At 38.1% G+C, this 23022-nt stretch overlaps 1 protein-coding gene across 11 annotated transcripts in view; it reads right to left on the bottom strand.

The window, feature by feature from the left end:
* The window catches only part of LRCH3 (leucine rich repeats and calponin homology domain containing 3), a 104762-nt gene extending 81957 nt beyond the window's left edge, over window positions 1-22805 (bottom strand). For all 11 annotated transcript variants that reach the window (XM_057739236.1, XM_057739241.1, XM_057739234.1 and 8 more), the window contains exon 1: window positions 22523-22805. In XM_057739236.1, the coding sequence (XP_057595219.1) occupies window positions 22523-22784 (262 nt within the window). In that variant the 5' untranslated portion in view covers window positions 22785-22805. The remainder of the gene's footprint in view (window positions 1-22522) is intronic.
* Between the last annotated feature and the right edge of the window lie 217 nt (window positions 22806-23022).

Below are 23022 nucleotides of genomic sequence, written 5' to 3'. Positions count from 1 at the left end.
AATGAAGACCTGACACAGCCAAAAATTAAATAAATTAATTAACTAATTTATATATACATAAAAAAGTAAGCTACGGAATAAAATAAAAGAAAATAAAATTAAATTAAAAAACCTCTATATTTAGTTATTTCCTTTATGCTTTCAACCACTGCTGTTGACATGAAAATTTTGTTGAGAGAGAATGCAATAAAAATCATTTTATTTTAGCTATTAATAAAATTATACAACCCAGAGAAGTCAGAAATGAGAAAATTTTCTAATGCTTTTCATTTTAAAGTCATTATTTATATGTGGATATGCTTTTAAAATTGTTTCTAAATTTAATATTTTATTAAAGGTAGTAAATTTATATAATTTTAAATGCCAATTAGTGACTTCCGCTTCCAGGAGGATAAAGAAGATGTACTTTTCCCTATTCCTAAACTAAAAACCCTGGGCATCACATCTAAAACAAACATAAGAAGATTCTAAAGGGTTAAAACAAGACAACTAAGGACTGCAAGACCCAATGAATGACATGGTGATTGGTTCCCTGGGTTTTCTTTTTGCCTCCTGTATCCTAGACTTAGAGCTGACACCTGCAAATTGGCAATCCAGAAACATCAATGGGCAAAGAGAAAAACTAAACAAAGCAAAAATCCAAACCAACAAAAGCGTGCTTTCTCTAGCCAAAGGACCAGGAAATGGGTAACTTAACATGACAGAGACCTTTTAGACGGTAATTGCTCTACTTCAGCCAAACACCTCCGAAAACAACTGCGGCCTCATCGCATCCACGGAGCAAAGGCTAACCGGGGAGCCTAAACGTCTACCCTTGTGGGACTGTACCTCAGCATTTCAGTGGCTCCCCACCAGTCCCCACTGGTGTGGTGTCAAAGAGGGTCAAGGAAGGTGCCAGGACTCTCATGCCTACTAGAAGGTAATGTGGCCCCATTTCCCACCACGTGGGTTCAGTGGAGACCCTGCAGGGAGCCTGGACTTCCACCTCTAGCCAGCCGTAAGGAGGCACCCCCCCCCCCCCCCGCCTTCCTGCTGGTGTGATGTCAGAGGAGGACTAGTAGAGTCAGGACTTTGACCACTGCCCACATGTTGGAGAGACAGAAAGAAAACACAAATGGTCCGTCATAAGACTCCTATTCCTATTCCTAACACTATTACTATTCAGAAAGCAAGGTCCCTGAAGAAAACTCTTGATTCCTTAAAGGAAGAAAATAATGGGAAGTGTATAGGGTATACAGCAAAAACTTCAAGGACTGAAAACATGTCAAAATCTCAACCTGATGCTAATTTTAATTTCTGCATTAGAGTATAAAAATTCAGACCACCGTGACTGGTGTCATTGCTGAAATAAGACAAAAAATCAGAGGGGCACATTTCAAGAGGGAGTGCCATTGACCTATCTGACTTCTAAGTGAAGCTAATACTTTAATAAGATCCAATCTCTGTAATTCACAACCCCCAGAGTCAAAAGCCATGTGAACTACAAGGGCCCAGGGACTCAGTGACAGAGATGCTGACAACCAGCAGCAATGAGCAGAGAAGATCCATGGATGTCTTATTTCTGTTTATAACACTGGAATTCGTACTGAATGATGACCACGTGATGTGGCTAATTCAGGGAATATATATGTTTCTATGAAAGTTATGAATGTGACTATCACAACTCATTTTCCTCATTTTTCCTTCCACATAGCAGCATTTACACAGATGCCAGAATGTGCCTCATTATGAGGCAGATCTTGGTTTTAATCAGTTAGAAAATTACAAATATAGGTTGATCAAAAAATTACAAGTACAGATGATCAAAACAGTCAAATTTTTGGATGACACAAGGACATCTTTTTATGTTTCTCTCTAGCACCTTAAAAGTTAAAACTTCACGAATTCTTTGAACAAACTTATTATAATCTCATCATAACAAACTTTAACTTCAGCATGTCTGGCCTTCCCTAAAATTAGGAAATCTAGTCATGCTATAAAGAAGTTCTTTACAATAAGGCTGAATGTGTTGTTAATAGATATTTGTTAAAATTAAGATCACCAGGTTAAATGAATGCACTGTCAAATCTTTTCAACATAGTAACATGCTATTAGAAAAATTGTTACAAGTAACTTGTTTTCCCATCTTAAAATATGTGACTATTAATGTACAACTTGCATATATAAATCTGAAAAAGTAAAATATAGAAACCTGAGTTCTATATATTCCAAACCCTAAGGTTTCTATATACTCTTTTTTCATTAAAAGATTAATACCTATTTATTGTTGTTATACAGATTGAGCAACTGTCTAGATTAAAATACTGGTACCAGTAGCTTATTACTACTAAGAAAGGGAAGAATTCCTAATAAACTGCTAATATTTTTAAAGCATATGGGGTTTGATTTTTGATCTCTAATGAAATGTTTAAACCTATTTCCAGTCCCATACTTATACTTAATTTCACAGAAATGTCTTGTTAGGTATAGTATATCTTCAGCAAATACCATAAAATGAAAATATTCAATTGACTGTTTATTCAAAAATTTTTGACAATTTCAGTAATGAAGGATTTCAACTTTGAATTTATAATTTACTATGGTGAGTTAATTTCTGTCAGTACTTGAGACTGTACCATCAGCCTTCTTTCACAATGAAATTACTGGCTTAGTATTTAATTTGAACATGTATTTGTCTCTTTTTTTTCTAAGTGCTTAGCCTAAATTTATTTTTAAAAGCATGAAATAAACACTTGTTTAAAACTTAACATTCTTATAAAATTCTCTATGAAAAGTATGCGGAATTTAAATTATGGCCAAATGTATTATCATTACCCTATTTAAATTTTTAATCAGCTTTCCAGAAATGATTTCTTCATAGTATAATTGTTAAATTGAGGATTTACTGGTAAAAATAATGTTATTTTATTCAACAAAAGGACGAAGACAAAGTGATACTCCAACAACCTATTTATCCTGCAATTCAGTCATTCTATAAAACCAATCATAGTCCTAATGCAGTTTTTTTTAATCTTTATTGCAGTATAATTGCTTTACAGTATTGTATTAGTTTTTGCTGTACAACAAAGTGAATCAGCTATACGTATACATATATCCCCATATCCCCTCCCTCTTGAGCCTCCCTCCCAACCTCCCTATCCCATCCCTTTAGGTCTTCACAAAGGATCAAGCTGATCTCCCTGTGCTCTGCAGCAGCTTCCCACTAGCTATCTATTTTACATTTGATAGTGTGTATATGTCAGTGCTACTCTCTCACTACGTCGTGTCCCCCCCCTCCTCCCCCCCGGTGTCCTCAAGTCTGTTCTCTACGTCCGCATCTCTATTCCTGCCCTGCCACTAGGTTCATCAGTTCCATTTTTCTAGATTACATATATATGTGTTAGCATACGGTATTTGTTTTTCTCTTTCTGACTTACTTCACTCTGTATGACAGACTCTAGGTCCATTCACCTCACTACAAATAGCTCAATTTCCCTAATGCAGTTTTTAAACATCACATTGCTAATCTTGTATACTCTAGCTCATTAATGAAGACCAAAGTTTCCTAGGCTCTTACTGGATAGCAATTGAGTCTTACTGTTTATACTTAAATGTTCAAATTTTGTTCTAAACCCCAAATTTTATTTTACAGGACATGTAAAATGGCTAAATATTGATTTTATGTAAATGCTTTGGTTGATCATTCTTCACAACTTAAAACAAGATGTTTCTAACAATTTTCTGAGGTTTTTTTTTTTTTACTATCTCAAGAGGCTCCCCTGACCCCAAATTAATACCTAACTTTGTGACTAATTATTGACAGGGTTACAAAATATAAGAGATGCCATCTATTTTTAGGTAAATGGACTTCTATTTTTCATTGCAACACTCTATATTTTCATTTCATTTAAACTATGATACAGTTGCCCCTTTTTTCTCCTGCTTGGATTGTTGTCTCCCAACACATTTTAAAGAAGAGAACTAATTCAAAAATAACCAATTACATACTTTGCTTATCAATATGAAAGGCTATTTAGAGCAAAAACAAATTTTGTTTTAGAAACTGCCAAGTTTTAAAAAAGAAGCAACTATTTCTGCATCCTCATAGAGTCTTTTAGATCAGCTTGACAATCATCAGCTTTTGAAACGTGAAGTAAATGTCTCGTTTCTATAACATCATGATACACTGCATTTCTTCCAGCCCTTCTATCCACCCTCTGTTCACTGTCTGGAGGATGCGCAGGGCCCCAGGGCAGTCAATGTTTGGAACTGAGTGCTTAATAAACCAAAAAATGAAAAAATAAAAAAATAAAATAAAAAATAAAAAATAAACATAAGTAAATAAATAATAAATAAAATCTTACTGGAAAGTTATCAAGGATGCTAGACTCTAAGAGGGCCCACACACCATGCTTTCTCACTTTGCATAGATAGCATCCTGGAAGAGCAATAATGTATACTGAATGATCTGGAAAAATATCTCCCCCTCACCATCCCCAGTAATGTTTTCCACATATCCTAAGAGTGTGGGATGCTGAAAAATGTATGTAGGCTGATAAAATTTTGGTACATATTTCTAAAGCTGGGCTATGATAAAAATATTGAAGAAATTTAACAAGAGGAGTGAAAAATCAACTCTAATTTAGCTAAGAGAATTATCTTCGTAGTCGGGAGGCGTGGGTTCTAATCTTGTTTTGTTGGTGACATATGCTAGACTGGGATGATACAAAAGTCACTTTATTATGAAATGTAAAAATTGTGTAATGAAAAAGGATGAGAACTCTGTTCTTTGAAAAGGTATTTTACAAATATAAGGCATTATTAGTGATGGAAGCTTTGCAGCCAGACATAATATTTTTATATGATAGCTTCTTACTTTAGGTAATATAAAATCTAAAGATAACTAAAATAAAGAATTTCTCCAGGGGCTTCCCTGGTGGCGCAGTGGTTAAGAATCTACCTGCCAGTGCAGGGGACACAGGTTCGATCCCTGGTCCGGGAAGATCCCACATGCTGCAGAGCAACTAAGCCCATGCACCACAACTACTGGGCCTGCGCTCTAGAGCCTGCGAGCCACAACTACTAAGCCCGTGTGCCACAACTACTGAAGCCCACGCACCTAGAGCCCGTGCTCTGCAACAAGAGAAGCCACTGCAATGAGAAACCCACGCACCGTGACGAAGAGCAGCCCCCACTTGCCACAACTAGAGGAAGTCTGTGCGCAGCAATAAAGACCCAAATGCAGCCCAATAAATAAATAAATAAAAATAAACATCTTAAAAAAAAGGAATTTCTCCAGAAATTTTAAAAGAAATCATTAAAATGATAACCGAAAAATTCAAAGTAAAATGAAACTTTTGAGGTACAATCAGGGACTTCCCTGGTGGTCCAGCGGTAAAGAATTTACCTTCCAAAGCAGGGGACGTGGGTTCGACCTCTAGTCAGGGAACTAGATCCCGCATGCTGCAACTAAGACCCGGTGCAGCCAAATAAAAAAATAAATAAATAAATAAATATTAAAAAAAAAACCCTAAACAAAAAAAAAGCTATATCCATTCTTAGAACAGTGCCTGAGACACAGGCACAAAATGCATTCTTACTAAATAAATAACTAAACACAACACTGAATAATCAGGGGAAAGAAAAGAAAGGAGGAAAGAAAGAAGGTTAACTTTCGCTGAGCACATACAAGCACTAGAATATTTGTTAGTTGTTTCATATGGCTACAGTCTTGTTTAATCCACAAAATGTCCTTATGAGGCAGGCCTTATACAGATGAGGACACTGCCATTAGAAAGGTTAGGAAATATGTCAATGGGTCACACAAAGTTAGTAAGTGACTGAACTGAAATTCAAACTTAGATTTCTCTGAATTCAAAGCCCATGCATAAATATACTTACACAAAACAGTATTATACTATAAATTATTATTTTAAAATGCTGAAAAACAGGTATATGATTAATAGGCAATGCCATTATCCTAGTAAAAATCAGGATAAGAGATACCATTTAATACAGATATTATACAGCATCATTAAATTACTTCTTCAGACAGAGACTCTTACTAAATATTACCTTTAAGATCCATAGAGATTATAGGTTATATAACTACAGTATACTTATACCCTGCTATGTCACTGGACTGGATTTTCCTTCACATCTTAAAACAGGAAGGCTACAAATTATAATGGGAAGATATATGGGCTACTTTTCTAAGTGTTACTCATGCTCCCTGGACTGCTTTTCAATATCTGTTGGAATTTTTATTCCTTCACACTGGCGGGGAGGGGGAGGTTATTATAATTTTTTAAGAAGTATTTAATAAAACTTTTAATAAATGTTTTTATATTGTGATCAAAGCTTTACTCTCCCCCCACCACCAAACAGTTTCTAAAAAGTAAAAGGCAGTTTTCCAGTTTTATGTTTTTTATTTTTATTTTTTTAATAAATTTATTTATATATTTTATTGGCTGTGTTGGGTCTTTTTTGCTGTGTGTGGGCTTTCTTCATTTTTAGTTGCAGTGAGTGGGGGCTACTCTTCATTGCAGTGTGCGGGCTCCTCATTGCCGTGGCTTCTCTTGTTGTGGAGCACGGGCTCTAGGCACATGGGCTTCAGTAGTTGCGGCACATGGGCTCAACAGTTGTGGTGCATGGCCTTAGTTGCTCCACGGCATGTGGGATCTTCCTGGAGCAGGGATCGAACTCGTATCCCCCACGTTGGCAGGCGGATTTTCAACCACTACGCCACCTAGGAAGCCCAGTTTTCCAGTTTTAAAAGTAAGTATGGTGAGGGGAACGATATGACAAAGTTTCCACACAGCAGCAAGCAATGCACTAGGACTTCCAATACAAAGTTGTAACCATGAAGACTTTAAAATACTGGCCCTTCAAAACTGCAGCTTTTAGAATTTAGATAAATTCTGTAGTTTGTGAACTGTTAAAAATAACTGATGTTCTGAATTTAATGAAGTTTTAAAAATAATTACATAATTACCAGGAATTTTCTATAAACCTATCAAATTTTAGCATGCATCAGATTGACCTGGAGGGTTTGTTAAGACAGACACAGATTGTAAGGCCCTGTTCCCCAAATTTCCGATACCATAGATCTGGGGTAAGACCTAATAATATGTATTTCTAACAATTTCCCATGTGATATTGTTGCTGCTAGTCTAGGAACCACACTTTGACAACCAGCGCTCTATGGTAAGCTATGGTATGCCCAGCAGAACTGTGTATTGGTATAGCAGGCCCGGGATTTCTAGTCCAAGACAATAATTGGAATGTTTGCAACTAAGAGCAATATGGGCTTTTTTTTTTCTTTCTATTTTCTTTCTATTTCTCAGACTTGGTACTCTGTAATTATTTCTGTGTGTTTCTGTGTTTGTCCACATGTGGAAAATATACTAAGAAACTTGAACACTATATTACTACGAAGTTGCAACGTGATATATGTATGTTGTAGTAAGGTTTTCTCCTCCAGAAAAGAGATGAAAATGAAAATAACTCAAATTTTCAACACATACTCTAATGATAATAGTAACACAACAAGTTAAAGAAAAATGGGAAGTTTTGAGTCATACCAAGAACACTGGCAAAGTAAAAACTTAACTTTTTTGACAAGGCAGCATAATGTAAGACAGAAAAGAATATACTGCATTCTGCCATAAACATCACTTGCTGAGGCACAGAGTACGTGAAAAAATTCAATACTGTTTATTCTTGATAATAATATTATTTTACATTGAACTTAATAGTTGTTAAATTACTTACTATGTTAGTTTAAATACATTTTGCTAGAAAGTCATTATGCATATGAAATATTCCTTTGTTTAAAGAAAGAAAATAAACCTTTTGTGAAATTGGTCCTGATTAATCTACTGGATACATATATGAAATCAGACTAACTACCCTGTGGAAACTAAGGAAGTTAAATTCAGGAGCCTTCAAAAGTATGGGTTCAATGGCATCATATATATGAGATTTATTGAAAATGAGCAGTCACAAGGTGGCATGTAAATGTCAATATTTCTGAAACTTTTGATAGTACTTTAATTCAAAATATAGTTTGGTATAATAATATATAGTAACATGGTACATAAAATATGACTATACTTGGTATGAAGGAAAGGAAAAGCTGGTAACTCAGATTAGAACATAAGTGAGAATCAACTGAAGAGCTTTAATGCTAGCCTAAGAAAATAATTTGGTCAAAAAGGAGTTAAAATTTTCCATATTCATGACTTTGAAAGGCTCCTACTCCTTCACATAAATTATCTAAGTTGTCCCCGACGCCATCCTGTCTGGTATCAGCTGTCACGTGAAACAATATAAAAGGAGGCTCTGGTAGACAGACTGTAACCCTGTGTCCTACTGCTTGCTAAAAAGAACCAAGACTGATGAAAGATAACAAATGCTTTATTTGGGGGAAAGGGAAACAAAATGGATCTAGAAAATCTTTTTGTTCTTGGAATGCAATTTTCAAGTTCTCCAGCAGCAATGCTGGCATGGGGAAAGGCCTGCTCTAGAGGAAGGCTCCGACACATGGAAGGTTTAGGCAGCGACGTGAGTGTGCAACGCAACAGGTGGAGCCAGTTATAAACTTCCTGACTCTCTAAGAGATCCTGAAGTCCAGGAGGATCCTAGAAAGCAAAGGTAACATGAAGGGTGCGAGGAAGACAGCAATACCTGTTATGAAAAATTCTCTTTCTCTTGTGACAAAAGGAGAGGATAATCAAGACACGGATTCTACAGAAAGTAAGTCTTTAAGTTGTGTTTGGCATTATGTTGTGTTGGAAAATAAAGAAGTGTTTCCAAACTGCAAGTACTATGACAATACAGCAAAATTAATAAACTTATGGTGGTCACTGTTGATCTGACCTCGAGAATATTTAGTTTTTATTGTTACTAAACAATGTCTTCATAAGCAAGATAAACAACTGAACCAGTAATAATTAGGCTTCTAAAAGTAAATGTGAGAAACAAATATACCAATGAGAAATAAAGATCTACTGATGGTATAATAATTTTGGGTAGAAAGCCCCAATCCTCATAATAGAACTGGGGACCAAAAAACACAAGAACATTGAGCTGTGGACACAGGCTAGGGTTTCTGCACAAGCTGATATCCTTACTACACCTACAGGATGACACACTAATGTTTTTTTTTACCTTTTGAGCATAAGTCTGGCAGCGGCCCAGCTGAGCCAAGGCACAGTCCCAAAGGACGTGTTAACATCACATTTAACTCTCACCATGTACGTATCCATGATATGCCCAGACCATGAGCATATCACATCCTGGAACAAAGTAACTGGTGGTATACCTTCCTTCTTTGCCTACTGCACCTTTCCCTTTTTTTAACAGACTGGTGTTGAGCATGCTCAATCTGGCTGACCTCGGGGGCATGGGGTTAGAATAACTGGTGTCAACTATTTACTTAACTCAGAGACCCTCTGGGGAAAAAAGAGCAACCTCAATTACCTGAGGAACTGTAGAGCAGTGCTTCTCAAACTGTAATGTTCTTATAAGCACCTGGAGGTCTTATTAAGATGCAGACTCTAATTCTGGGATGCAGCCTGAAATCCTGCGTTTCTCATAAGGTCCTAAGTGATACCACATTGCTGGTCCATAAGCCACACTCTGAATAGCAAAGCTTTATAGACCCATAGATCATACTTGAAAACGTCAAAAACAGATGCTATGTAATAATAGTACCCTCAGAAAAGCAAGTCATAACAAAAAGAATAATTATGACTTTGAATAGTATTTGTCAACCAAGAAAACAGAAAAATCTGTGTTACTGGAATCAAATAACAACCAAGAATTTTTCAATCCACAGATGCGAGAGGCTCTGCAAACCTCAAGCAGGGTGCATATAAAGGGTGCATATAAAGAAGGCCACATCACAATCAAGTTGCAGAAAATCGAAGTGGAAAAAGATCTTAAGAGCAGTCAGAGGGGAAACATCCAAATCTTCTTCCTCCCAATGCAACACTGCCCCGACCCTACGCAACCCCAGCCCTTCAAATCCATGGGAGCAGCTCAGCCCACTTCACATTCACACTGGTTTGTTTTGTACATGCTATAAAAGGAATCCTTAGTCATCTATAGCATGGCTTCAAGAAATTCCTTAAGTCTCTGTCTTCTAATATACTTTCCTTTTCAACAGGTCACACCTCTCTAACCTTGGACTCCATACTTCAGACAGTCTCTCATTTCCCATATTGCCTCAAAGTAGGGCCTAGAGTGCTTTCAGACACTTAACATTAAAATCCTTTTCTCCTACTTAAAGATCATCAAGAGGCTAATCACTGTCTGAATCAGCAGTCTTCAAGGGAGGAAGGTGAGCCTGCTGGCCAGGGGGTACATAAAATGATCCACTGGAGTGTGGAAGAACATTAGAACTTTTATTTCTATTTCTATTTAATTTCTCCTTTAAATTTTATATTTTATGTCTGTTTTATAATACATATAATTTTAGTACATTAGTATATGCACATAATATGTAAATAAACATACATTTGTTGTCAAAAATTTCTTATATGGGGACCGTTGGCTAAAATGACAATAGAATACTGTCCCTAGGTACTGGGATTTGGGACATGGCAGACACTTCAAAGGACAGGAGGCAGGCAACACTGTTCATCCTCAAATTATTGCAGACTTCAGGTCTTAAAAAGAAACTGAGGGTACTCTCAGAATTTAAAAAAAAAATGAAAAGAAAAGGAAAACTGAAGGTACCCCTTGAAAAGAGTCTAATTAATAATCTTTTCCTCCTCTCCCAACTGAACCAAGCAATGCAACATTTAGTTGCAGAAAAGTTACACTAATTACAATCAGTAAACTGCCTATTGTCACATCATATATATTGCTTACGGTGCATTATAATTATACAGTCCACTGAAAGCCTCATTGGTTACCTCATTTTAGTATTAAATACAACTTGTAGTTAGACACATACTGTTTTTTCAGGCTGCCCAAGATCTAAACACTATTTCTATGTTTGGGGGATCCAATAATTTTTGAAACAGAGTTCTTTCCTCAACAGAAGCTGAAAAATGCCACCCAGTATGCTTGCTTTCTCAGACTGCCACGCACAGGCACAGAATCTAAGTTCCCCCAAGCAGAAAGGTCCTCCCCTAACCTTGAACTGAAAGCAGAATGGTAACAATACACCCCAGCTTCCACAACTGCCATGGTCCTGGCAAATGCTCCAGCACTGGTACAGAGGGTCCATTATCATCAGTGCTAGTGGTGCAAGCTGAGGTGTCTACCCCAGGTGGCAATGCTAGTGGTGTCATCACAGGAGAAGTTCTGTCACGTGATTCTGAGCATTATTCCTGGTTATTTATCCTTCTAGCCTGACTCTTCAGTCTTCCCAGAGATTGTGGGCTTCTTGTAACCACAGCTTGTTTCTGTTGCTCATAACTAAGACCCTGGCTCAATTTTCATAGTTTATTTTTTCATGTAAATTCTTTATCTATTTGTAACTTTAATAACACAGTTCTTCAGTGATACTACCTTTAACACAAATAAACCAGCCTTTCAAGTGTTTATTCTACAGTACCCAATTTTGCAAAACGAAGTCTGTATTTTACACTTAAATTTTTTTTCCAATTGAATAAAATCTTTGACTTACCTAATCAAGATACCTTTAGGAAGTGAAAATTACCATTTCCCTAAATGAATTTTAAAGTAGCAAAATCTATGGAAGAATTTCTCAAGTGGTGGTTCTTAGGCCACCTGCACCTAGGCCTATCAGGTTGTTAAAAAATGTAGCTTAATGGACCCCATCCCAGATCTCCTGAATCAGACTCTCTAGGGTCTGGACCAAGGAATGTATATATATTTTTAAAGTGCCACAGGTGATTTTATATACACTAAAGTTTGAGAACCACAACTACTGAGCCCACACGCCACAACTACTGAAGCCCACACGCCTAGAACCTGTGCTCCACAACAAGAGAAGCCACCACAATGAGAAGCCTGCTCACCACAATGAAGAGCAGCTCCCACTCCCCACAACTACAGGAAGCCTGCACGCAGCAACAAAGACCCAGTGCAGCCCGATAAATACAGAAAGAAAAAAGAAAAAGAAAGAAAGAAAGAATGAATGAATATGGGAGGATGTGCATAGGTTATATGCAAATACTATGCCATTTTTATTTACTTTTTTTATAAATTTATTTATTTATTTATTGGCCATGTTGGATCTTTTTTGCTATGTGCAGGCTTTCTTTTAGTTGTGGTGAGCGGGGGCTACTCTTCGTTGTGGTGCACGGGCTCCTCATTGCAGTGGCTTCTCTTGTTGCGGAGCACGGGCTCTAGGTGCTCGGGCTTCAGTAGCTGCAGCACATGGGCTCAACAGTTGTGGCGCATGGGCTTAGTTGCTCCACGGCATGTGGGATCTTCCTGGAGCAGGGATCGAACCCGTGCCCCCTGCACTGGCAGGCGGATTCTTAACCACTGCACCACCTAGGAAGCCCACTATGCCATTTTTATATAAGGAACTTGAGCATCTGTAGATTTTGGTATCTGTGTGTGTGTGTGGGGGGGGGGGGGGGTCCCAGAACCACTCCTCTAGGATACTGAGGGATGACTGTACTTTCTTTGTAGTACTCAGTACTGTTAATCTGTGGCAAGTACCTCAGTTTGGTTTTAATTTCCATTCCCTTGATTACTAATGAGATTGAACACATTTTCACATATTTACCAGTCATCTGGAATTCCTTTTTAGTGAAGTACCAGTTCAAGTGTTTTCTCAGTTTTCTACTGTGTTATCTTCCTGTTTTCTATACACATTCTGGATATCATTTATTTCTTGTATTTATTGAAAATCTCTTATTTTGTGGCTTATCTTTTCCCTCTCTATGATTACGGGTCATTTTTAAAAACTGTTTTTAATGAAAAAATTGATTACCTGGTTTTTATAAGAAATATGTTTAACCAGTTAAAATCCTTGGTTTAAGATTTCCTTCAAATAATAAAAATATACAAATTTAGAGAAGCAAGGGAGAAAGTTAAAAGTAAGGAAATGCCTTAAATTTTTAGGACTAGTTTATGATTCTAAAATTAGTAGCACTGCATCTGATATTGCTGGCTACTTCAGGAACTCAAAATAATGTTCCTTTTGTGAATTATCGTATTAACCATATATTTTCTTCCAAGCTTCAGTGGAATAACTGCTTCATAAATGAACTGAAAAAATAATGAACATGTATGTTGCTACTTAAAAATCATATTTCACATTATAATATGAGATAATATTAACCACCTAGCCCCCAAATACAGCCACAGTAAAAGGAAATGAACCCTAGGAAATCCTTGGCCCCAACACTGCTGCCATTCTTCTAGGCTCAACATTGACTCTGTGATGATCTATGACATCTTCTCACCCCTCCTAAAGGCACCATCCCACCATTTACCCTTCCTATTTAAAAAAGCAATGTCAGTACAGTTGAGTCTAGATTACAGAAAACAATAGAATAAACATTTTGGAAATTATTTGGTTTGGTCTTCCTTAATGGTTGGTAATTTGAAGACACAGATTTGTATTAAAACAAGCATGAACATATAATATAGGGTAGAATTCTTAATAAAATTCCAAGCCTTCAAATTTCAAGTTCCCCATTAAGGCAACTTCAAGCTCTATACCCTAGATCTTCTCTGAGGTTAGAGGTACTTCAATAAAAATTTGTATCATTAACACACACACATACTCTTTACAGAGAGAAAGATGTGTGGGAAATCATGGCCTTTAATAAATAAAGAGGTATGAAATGTGAGTTAAGCCGACTTTCAAGTTTAGAAAAAAATAGTTTTTTTGTGGGTGGCCTATAAACCTAGCTAGACTACACACAATACACAACACTGTTTCTATGAGGAACTGGTTTTGTAATTTTGTTTGTAAATTATGTTTATTTACCTTTTAAAAGTTGCATATACTTTGTTAGAACAATTCCACTTATAGGAATTTACCCAATAAGAGATAATAATAAGAGGTGTGAGCAAAGAGTTATACATATAAAAGCGTTCATAGTATTATTTATAACAAAAAATTAGAAATAGTCTAAATGCCCAATTAAAGGGATCTGGTTAAGGACAAAGATATGATTAAATACTCTGCAACCATTAAAATTCTCTTATAAGAAAATGTTAATAGATATGACACAATATTTCTAATATACTATGAGGTGGAAGAAAGCAAACTTCAGAAAGCTGATACCATGTTTTTCAATATATGCACACACACAAAAAAAAACGTGGAAGAATATGTCAAAATGTTCACAGTGGTTTTTCTATGCAGTAGTATTATTCCTTTCTTCCTTCTCTACCTTGTGTATTTGTTTTCCTAATTTTCTATAATAAATGCATGTTACTCTCACAATTACAAAAGAATTCAAATTAAATATACAGGAATTTATATACATGCACAAAGAGCTGATTCTTTGTCATCTACTGGTTCTATGACAAAAGGACATAGAGGGGGACTTCCTTGGTGATGCAGCAGTTAAGAAACCACCTGCCAATGCAGGGGACATGGGTTTGAGCCCTGGTCTGGGAAGATTCCCACATGCCACAGAGCAACTAAGCCTGTGTGCCACAACTACTGAGCCTGCATGCCACAACTACTGAAGCCCGCATGCCTAGAGCCCATGCTCCTCAACAAGAGAAACCACCACAATGAGAAGCCCACGCACTGCAACGAAGAGTAGCCCCTGCTCGCCGCAACTAGATGAAGTCTACTCGCAGCAACAAAGACCCAATGCAGCCATAAATAAATAAATGACAGAGAAAAATAAATATTTCCCCTTGTATTTATATACTTTTTCTTACTATAGTAGAAATTACACTCCTCAAGATGCACTGAATACAGAACAAGAAGATATCATCTCTCATCTATCGGACTGACACAGATGAAAAAGAATAAACTCAGTGGGTGCACAGTGGAGACAACTCATGCACTACTGGTATAAATCTAAGCTGAACAACCCTTTGGAAGGACAATTTTACAATCTGTATTAAAAAACCCTAAAACTGTGCATATCTTTTAACCAACCAACTATATTTCTAGGAATTTAGCCTAAGGAAATAATTAAACAAGTCTGCAAAGACATACACACTAAGTTATTCTCAGCAATATCATCTGTAACAGTGAAAGCTGAAAACAATCCCAAAGTGTTATCAATAGGGTAAATTAAAAGACAGTATATCTACAGTGGACTATTATTAAAAATTCTGCTACATTTTCTGATACTGTATCTCATGTAGTGAAAAAAAATTAGATGATAAAACAGCCTTTGTATGATCCCGTTTTTAGAATTTTTTTAAAAAGTGAGAATGTATATATTCTTGAAGAAAATGTTTCAAGATTTCAAACCAGGGTTCACTACCAGTTATCTCTGGCAAGTGGAAATACAAATGATCTTTAGTGTCTTCTTTATAACTTTTTGTACTACAATGAGCAAGTACAACTCAACATCAGAAAGAATGATTTTTAAGCATACTAAACTGAAACAGTCTGATTAATCAAATAAAATTAGCTTAGGTGTTTTCTTCTCTGTTCTCATCACTAAGGCTCTTAGAAGCTTCCCATTTAAACACATAACACTGAGTGGATGATAAATGTGTCAAATATATAGTTAATACCTCTATTAACAAAGATCACATGCTTAAATGGAAGTCTTATTAACAAGATATTATTTATAAAAGAAAAAATTATACATTCCTTCCCAGACCTGAGATGCTAGCAACGATCTCGTAATTATGACTGAGCCTCCATTTGCTGCTACCTCCTCCCTTTGCCTCTGCATTCTCAACCATTATTTAGGTGTTTTCATCTCTACTGACCATAGTGGCTTATCGTATTCACAGACAGAAAAAGATATTGCCAAAAGAAGTATGACTTATAAAGTAAATGATGCAAAAGAAAATTTCAATTCTATTCAAGACAGTATGCTCCAACATCACTGTCCAATATAACTTTCTGTGATGATGAAAAGATTCTATTATCTGTGCTGTCCAACCTAGCAGACAGGAGATCTGCCTAATGTGCTATCCAATATGACACACGTGGCTACTAAGCATTTGAAATGTGGCTAGTATAGCTGAGGAACCAAATTTAAAAATTTTAACTTACTTTAGTTTTAATAACCACTCATGGCTAGTAGCAACCATATTGGACAGCACTGTTCTAGAAAAATTCACGGTACATATACTGTGGTTGATACAAAATATACATAAATAAGGATCCAAGAAAAATATGATTTCCACTTAAGACCTGGCATTCCAGTGCATATTTCCGAGACTAATGAAACCATAATTTTGTGGGTTACAGATTGCTTTTCTGAAAAATTAAATGGTCTTTTTAATTTAAGAAAAATTAAATGGTCATTCTTCTTTACCTAGGAAATAAGTATCCAATTCTTGAAAGCCTTAATTCTCATGGCTTCAATAAGACTGTGTTACCTTGACTCACCCACTACATCTCAATTTTTCTTTTTTTGTGTAGTCTTAGTCTCCCCCATCCGCCCTCAACCACAGGCTTTTTCCCAAAGCTGAACCCCTGGTTTCTTGTTTTCCATCTTCCATTCAGAAAAGATTTCTTACACCTTCGACTATGACTCTATTTGCCTTCTGTGAAACAGCACCACTTCACTACATAATGTTAAAGTCTTAATCTTTGAGACTGCTTCTCATCGGTAAAATAACAGATGGTTACTACGGTTCCTTTGGATTTAGGATGCTCTGAGTTCTAGTACAGGCCTAGTTATAAAACTTTGTTTCTGGTTTTTTTCTCAGGCTGATTCCTCTTCTTGCCATTTTAAATGCTGGTGTACCCCATAGTCGTCAATGACCAGCTTTTCCACTCTCTACGCTCTTTCTCCTACAATTGCACAAACTCTTCATTATGACTGTCTCAAATTTATGCTGTAGTTCTAACTTCACTCTTAAAAGTTCCAGATTTACATTTCTATTTGCTGCACCTGATTAACTACATGTGCTACCAGACCCTTAAAGGTATCAGACAAACTAGAGAAACTGTGTACCAAACTTCTTCGTCAGTATGGCTTTGTAAACAAAAACAGAAGTTTTAGGATCAGATGTATGTGAGTTTGAATCCCAGTTCTGTCATTTATTAGCTGTGTAACCTAGATCAGATTAATTTCAAGCCTCCATTTTTTTACGGGTAAAATGGGATTAAAAAACAGTACTTGCGGGGGCTTCCTAGGTGGTGCAGTGGTTGGGAGTCTGCCTGCCAATGCAGGAGACAAGGGTTCGATCCCTGCTCCAGGAAGACCCCACATGCCGCGGAGCAACTGGGCCCGTGCGCCACAGCTACTGAGCCTGCACTTTAGAGCCCATGAGCCACAGCTATTGAGCCTGTGCTTTAGAGCCCGTGAGCCACAACTATTGAGCCCATGTGCTGCAACTGCTGAGGCCCATGCGCCTGGAGCCCGTGCTCCACAACGGGAGAAGCCATGGCAATGAGGAGCTCGTGCACCGCAACCAAGAGTAGCCCCCACTTACCGCAACTAAAGAAAAGGCCACGCAAACAGCAAAAAAAAAAAAAAACAAAAGACTCAACACGGCCAATAAAATAAATAAATTAAAAAAAACAAAAAACTTGCAACTTATATGGTTGCTGTATGTGCATTTTACATATACAGCGTAGTACAGTACCTGGAATATGCTCACAGCTCAATAAATGTTAGCTACTATTATTATCAGTAGCATTACCACCTTCCCAGTCCTACAGCTTTAACAGCTCAGTCAACTTGATGCATTCTGTCTCTTTAAAAAAAAAAAAAAAATTCCAGTCAGCATTTGTACATTTTTATTTTCCAACATGATCTCTGTTTTTCATTCTGAGATTGTTATTGCAGCCGGCTGAACAGATTATTAGATTTTTAATGCTTACAGGTTAGAGTCTCTTATTTTTGTTTCCACTATATTACCTAGCATAATGCCTTACACATAAAGTTTTGCTATTATTAGACAAGTCAAATAATCTTTACATCTATTTATTCTATTTCACTAGATCCCTTAAGTTCCTTGAGGACAGGGAGTGTCTTGGTCCTTTTTGTATAGCTACACCTGAAAATCCCTTGGTCAATAAAGGTTTGTTGAATGAATGACTGTTGACTAATCTCCCTGTCTCCAAATCTATCATCAATCTAGCTACCTTAAATGCAAAAGGTAGCTCTCATATTCTCTAATCCAACCATTTATTCTGACCAAAATGACCTCCCCACAACTTCATTAAGAGCAGTCTCACTGTATTAGTCACGACCCTTATTTTGTATCAAAAAGTCTACTCAAATTAAGCAGGAAAGGGAATTTATTAGCTTGTATAATTTGAAAGTCCAAGGATACCACTAACTTAAGGCCTGGCTATTGATCCAAAGGTTCAAAGATTACCATCAGTACTTGGCCTCACTCTTTCCACCTTATGGCTCTGCTTTCAACTTACTGGCAAGCTCCAGGTTCACATTCTATTCTCTCAGCAACCCCAGGGTTCAAAGCATGCCTTTCTCAATAGTTCCAATAAAAAATTATGAGTTAACATTCTTATGTACTAAAGGAAAATGTGCCCATCTCTGAACCATCACTGTTGCCAGAGGGATGGACTATATTGACTGGCTAGCCCTGAGTTATGTGCACACCCTTGTGTCGGGGTGGGATCCATTCCACTGCCTGGAATGGCTTTCCTTCTCATTTCTGCCTCCCCAAATCCAAGCCATAACCTTTCTGCCCTCAAAAGTCTTCTGTGATTTCTTTTTAGATTTTCCTTGTGTACTGGATCAAGTAACTCATTCCCAAATAAATATTTCCCTTTTTCTAAAGTTCTACCTTTTAAAACAAAAAGGAGGGAAAAACCTCCAGAAAATGCTGCATGATGAATTCTAACTGTGTCAAGTTATAAATGGTATGGGTAATATGTGCTGCTTCTTAGAATGTAAGGCCAGCATACATTCTATACATTAGCAAAGAACAGACTGTGTTGCAACTTTAATATAGCATTCAAATAATTTTTTTGGCTTTAAATTTCCTATAGGGTCTAAACAAAACATTTTAGCTAACAAAAGTTGGGTCTGAATTCAAAGCACCCTGTGTGACAGGTAGTCTATGGTTTTGGAGTTACCTCAAACAGTATTTGAGTTAGGCTCAAATCCTGGCTAACACCACCTTCCTTTGGCCTTTAGCTACAGGTCTTTGAGCAAATTCTCTCTCTCTCCAAATCTTGGTTTCACTATCTGTAAAAACAGGAATGGTAATATCTATCCATACGTAAAGAGGCTGTTTGGCATAGTGGAGAGAAAAGAGTAAGATGGACCCAGGCTGAAATTCTACCACTAATACTATTTATATGATTCTCTCTGAGTGACTCATCTGTAAATTCTGAGTGATTTCTCATATGTAAATTAGGGATAATAATATTTAATCCATTGGTTGTTAAGCATTTAATAAGGCAATGTATTTTAAACACCTACCACAATGAATAGTAAACCGTTAAAACTCAATCAATGATGTTATCCACATCGAATTATGTTTAAAATAATTCAGAGAATAATTTGGTATTTTTGTACTCACCAAGGTCTGCCAAAGATTTCTTATACTTAATAAGTGAAATTTCTAACATGTTAGAAACGAATCTAGTTTAATAGATTATAAAATATCTTGTAATATTTTTCTTCTCTTTCACACTTGTTGACCAGATAAAATAACAACAAAAAATTTGTTTTATAAAGAAACTATTGGGACTTCCCTGGTGGCCCAGAAGTTAAGAACCCGCTTGCCACAGCAAAGGAAACTATAAGTAAGACGAAAAGACAAACCTCAGAATGGGAGAAAATATTTGCAAATGAATCAACAGACAAAGGATTGATCTCCAAAATATAAAAACAGTTCATGCAGCTCAATATTAAAAAAACAAACAACCCAATCAAAAAATGGGCAGAAGACCTAAACATGCATTTCTCCAAAGACATACAGATGGCCAAGAGGCAAATGAAAAGCTGCTCAACATCACTAATTATTAGAGAAATGCAAATCAAAACTACAATGAGGTATATCACCTCACATCGGTCAGAATGGGCATCATCAGAAAATCTACAAACAGTAAATGCGGGAGAGGGTGTGGAGAAAAGGGAACCCTCTTGCACTGCTGGTGGGAATGTAAATTGATACAGCCACTATGGAGAACAGTATGGAACTTCCTTGAAAACCTAAAAATAGAACTATCATATGAACCAGCAATCTCACTACTGGGCACATATCCAGAGAACACCATAATTCAAAAAGACACATGCACCCCAATGTTCATTGCAGCACTATTTACAATAGCCAGGTCATGGAAGCAACCTAAATGTCCATCAACAGGTGAATGGATAAAGAAGATGTGGTACATATATACAATGGAATATTACTCAGCCATAAAAAGGAACGAAAGTGGGACATTGTAGAGACTGTCATACAGAGTGAAGTAAGTCAGAAAGAGAAAAACAAATATCGTATATTAATGCATATATGCAGAATATAAAAAAATGGTACAGATCAACTGGTTTGCAAGGCAGAAACAGAGACACAGATGTAGAGAACAAACAAATGGACACCAAGTGGGGAAAGTGGCTGGGGCAGCGGGGATTTGAATTGCCATATATACATTACTAATGAGAAAAAAAATATCAAACTGTACACGTTAAATATATGCAGTTTATTGTATGTCAACTGTATAAAAGTTCTTAAAAAAAAAAAAAAAGAAGAACCTGCCTATCAATGCAGGGGACACGGGTTCAATCCCTGGCCTGGGAAGATCCCACTTGCTGTGGAGCAACTAAGCCCATGCACCACAACTACTGAGCCTGCGCTCTAGAGCCTGCAAGCCACAACTACTGAGCCCAAGTGCCACAATCACTGAAGCCCGAGCACCTAGAGCCTGTGCTCTGCAACAAGAAGCCACCGCACTGAGAAGCCTGTGCACTGCAATGAAGAGTAGCCCCAGTCCGCCGCAACTAGAGAAAGCCCGTGCGCAGCAAGGAAGACCCAATGCAGCCAATAAAAATAACTAATAATAATAAAAAGAAAGTAATAAAAATAAGTGTGGATAATAACCAATTAAAAATTTAGGGCATAGTAAGGGAAAAATTCATTACGATTACTTATTATTCTTCATAAATGCCTTTGGATTTTGTTAGTAAAATATTTCTTAAAAGCAGTACACATTGGTCCTAGAACTATTTAAGCAGGTAAGATAATGAGCTAGATAAACTCCTGTAATCTACTTATTCTTTAACTTCAGGCTTAATGTAGCAATGCTGAAATGACTCATGCCAATATAAAATCACTATGCTATCCATCTCATGAACAGTCATATGCCATATAGCCATCTCCTGAACAGAATCACAAAATCTGGGGTATGAATGACAATTTTAGATGTTGTCTATCAGGACACATGCAAAAGGCAAGTGGCTGGTTATACTTACATTAGCAAGAAAATTTAATTTTAATGTCACTCACTAAAAAATACAAACTATAATCAGTACAACTGTTTGCAAAAAGAGATTAAACAAATAGGCATTTGATTCCTTCCTTTTTACACTACAGCAGAAGTTTCTTTGGAAAGAATAATTTCTTGAAGTCGTGTAACAGTTTTGCTTATCTTTCTAACATGAGTGAATCATATGTAATACTTAGCAGTCTTTAACGAGTGCACAAACATAGGAAAAGTTAACACCTTAGGAAAGGGTATACGAAAAACAGTTACATCATACCATACTATCTACTTATAAGGGATGTTTTCCTTCTTTGTATTGACTCCGTTTTTAATCTACTCCCTTAGGAAGCTATCCTTTCAACACAAGAGAAACATGCTGCACACCTCAGTCACCAGACATTGTTCTCTACGACAAAGAAAACCAAAAAATACCTAATTCATTTTCTTATCTGTGTTAAAAAATATGTATAAGGCAAAGCAATTTTTTTTTAAAAAGGGCATTAAATACAGATACAGTAGGCAACCTATATCTTTTCTAGTTTTCTTCAACTTTTTTTGAGGGCCCGAGGAAAGAGGAAAGTAATGGGAGTCTGAAGGTGGGCTCTAGTTATTTTCACAAGCACGTCTGGGAAGCCAACCAGACGAAGGGGAGAAAGAAAAGTTCAAGCGTTCGGGTTCACACGAAACACAACGCTGGAAGAAGCGCCGGCGCTGAGAGCCCTGCGCTCCCGCGAGGAAGAGCGCGCCCCCGGCCTAAATCTTAGGAGAGTCCCTCGGGCATCCCAGCCCCGCGAGGCCTGCAGAGAGCGGGGCGGCGCCAGGGCGCACCTCAGCGGCGGCCCCGGCGGACGCGCGGAGGGAGTCAGGCCCCGCCAGCCGTCCGCTACGGCCTCCTCCCCGAGCGGTGCCGCGGGGCCGCCTCGCCCCAGGCCGGCCGGGTGGGCTGCGGCGGTCGGCTTCTTCCCGGCACGCGGGTCCCGACCGGGAGGCATGGGGCCGGCTGCCGGGGGCTCCCGCGGGCAGGGACGCCCCCGCTCCACTCACCCGCCCGGGTGGTGTCCGTCAGGTCGTGGCTGGCCGCTCCCCGGGGAAACTCCCTCAGTTTCCGGCCGCTCAGGCTCAGCACCCCAGTGACCGCCGCCTCCTCCAGCGCTCGGTCGAGGGAGCGGCTCCACGAGCCCGGGCCCGGACCAGGGCCGGCCCCGGAGTTTGGACCGCCGTTAACAACGGAGAGGTTACCTCCCGACGTTACTGGGCCAGAGTACTCTGCAGCCGTGGCCACAGCAACCAAGCCCGCGGCCGCCATTTCCCAGCCGACAGCTCTCGGGCCCCGCCGGCCCCGCGCATGCGCAGCCAGAGGATGGGTGGGCGGGGAAAGGGGCTTCCAGACCCCAGCCGGGTCCCTCGATGGGCAGGGCTGCGGTGCCGCCTGCACGTCCAGGCGCGGGCCCCCGCCCGCGTGCGGTTTCCAAGGGAAATTAAAACGGAACCCACAAATCTGGAGCAGCTCCCTAACTCTAGGCTCCCGGTGGCCTTTCTAACAT

This window comes from Hippopotamus amphibius, chromosome 6 (assembly GCF_030028045.1).
Source record: "Hippopotamus amphibius kiboko isolate mHipAmp2 chromosome 6, mHipAmp2.hap2, whole genome shotgun sequence".
NCBI classification, from domain to species: Eukaryota; Metazoa; Chordata; class Mammalia; order Artiodactyla; family Hippopotamidae; genus Hippopotamus; species Hippopotamus amphibius.
This window is presented reverse-complemented; position numbering and strand designations above follow the sequence as displayed.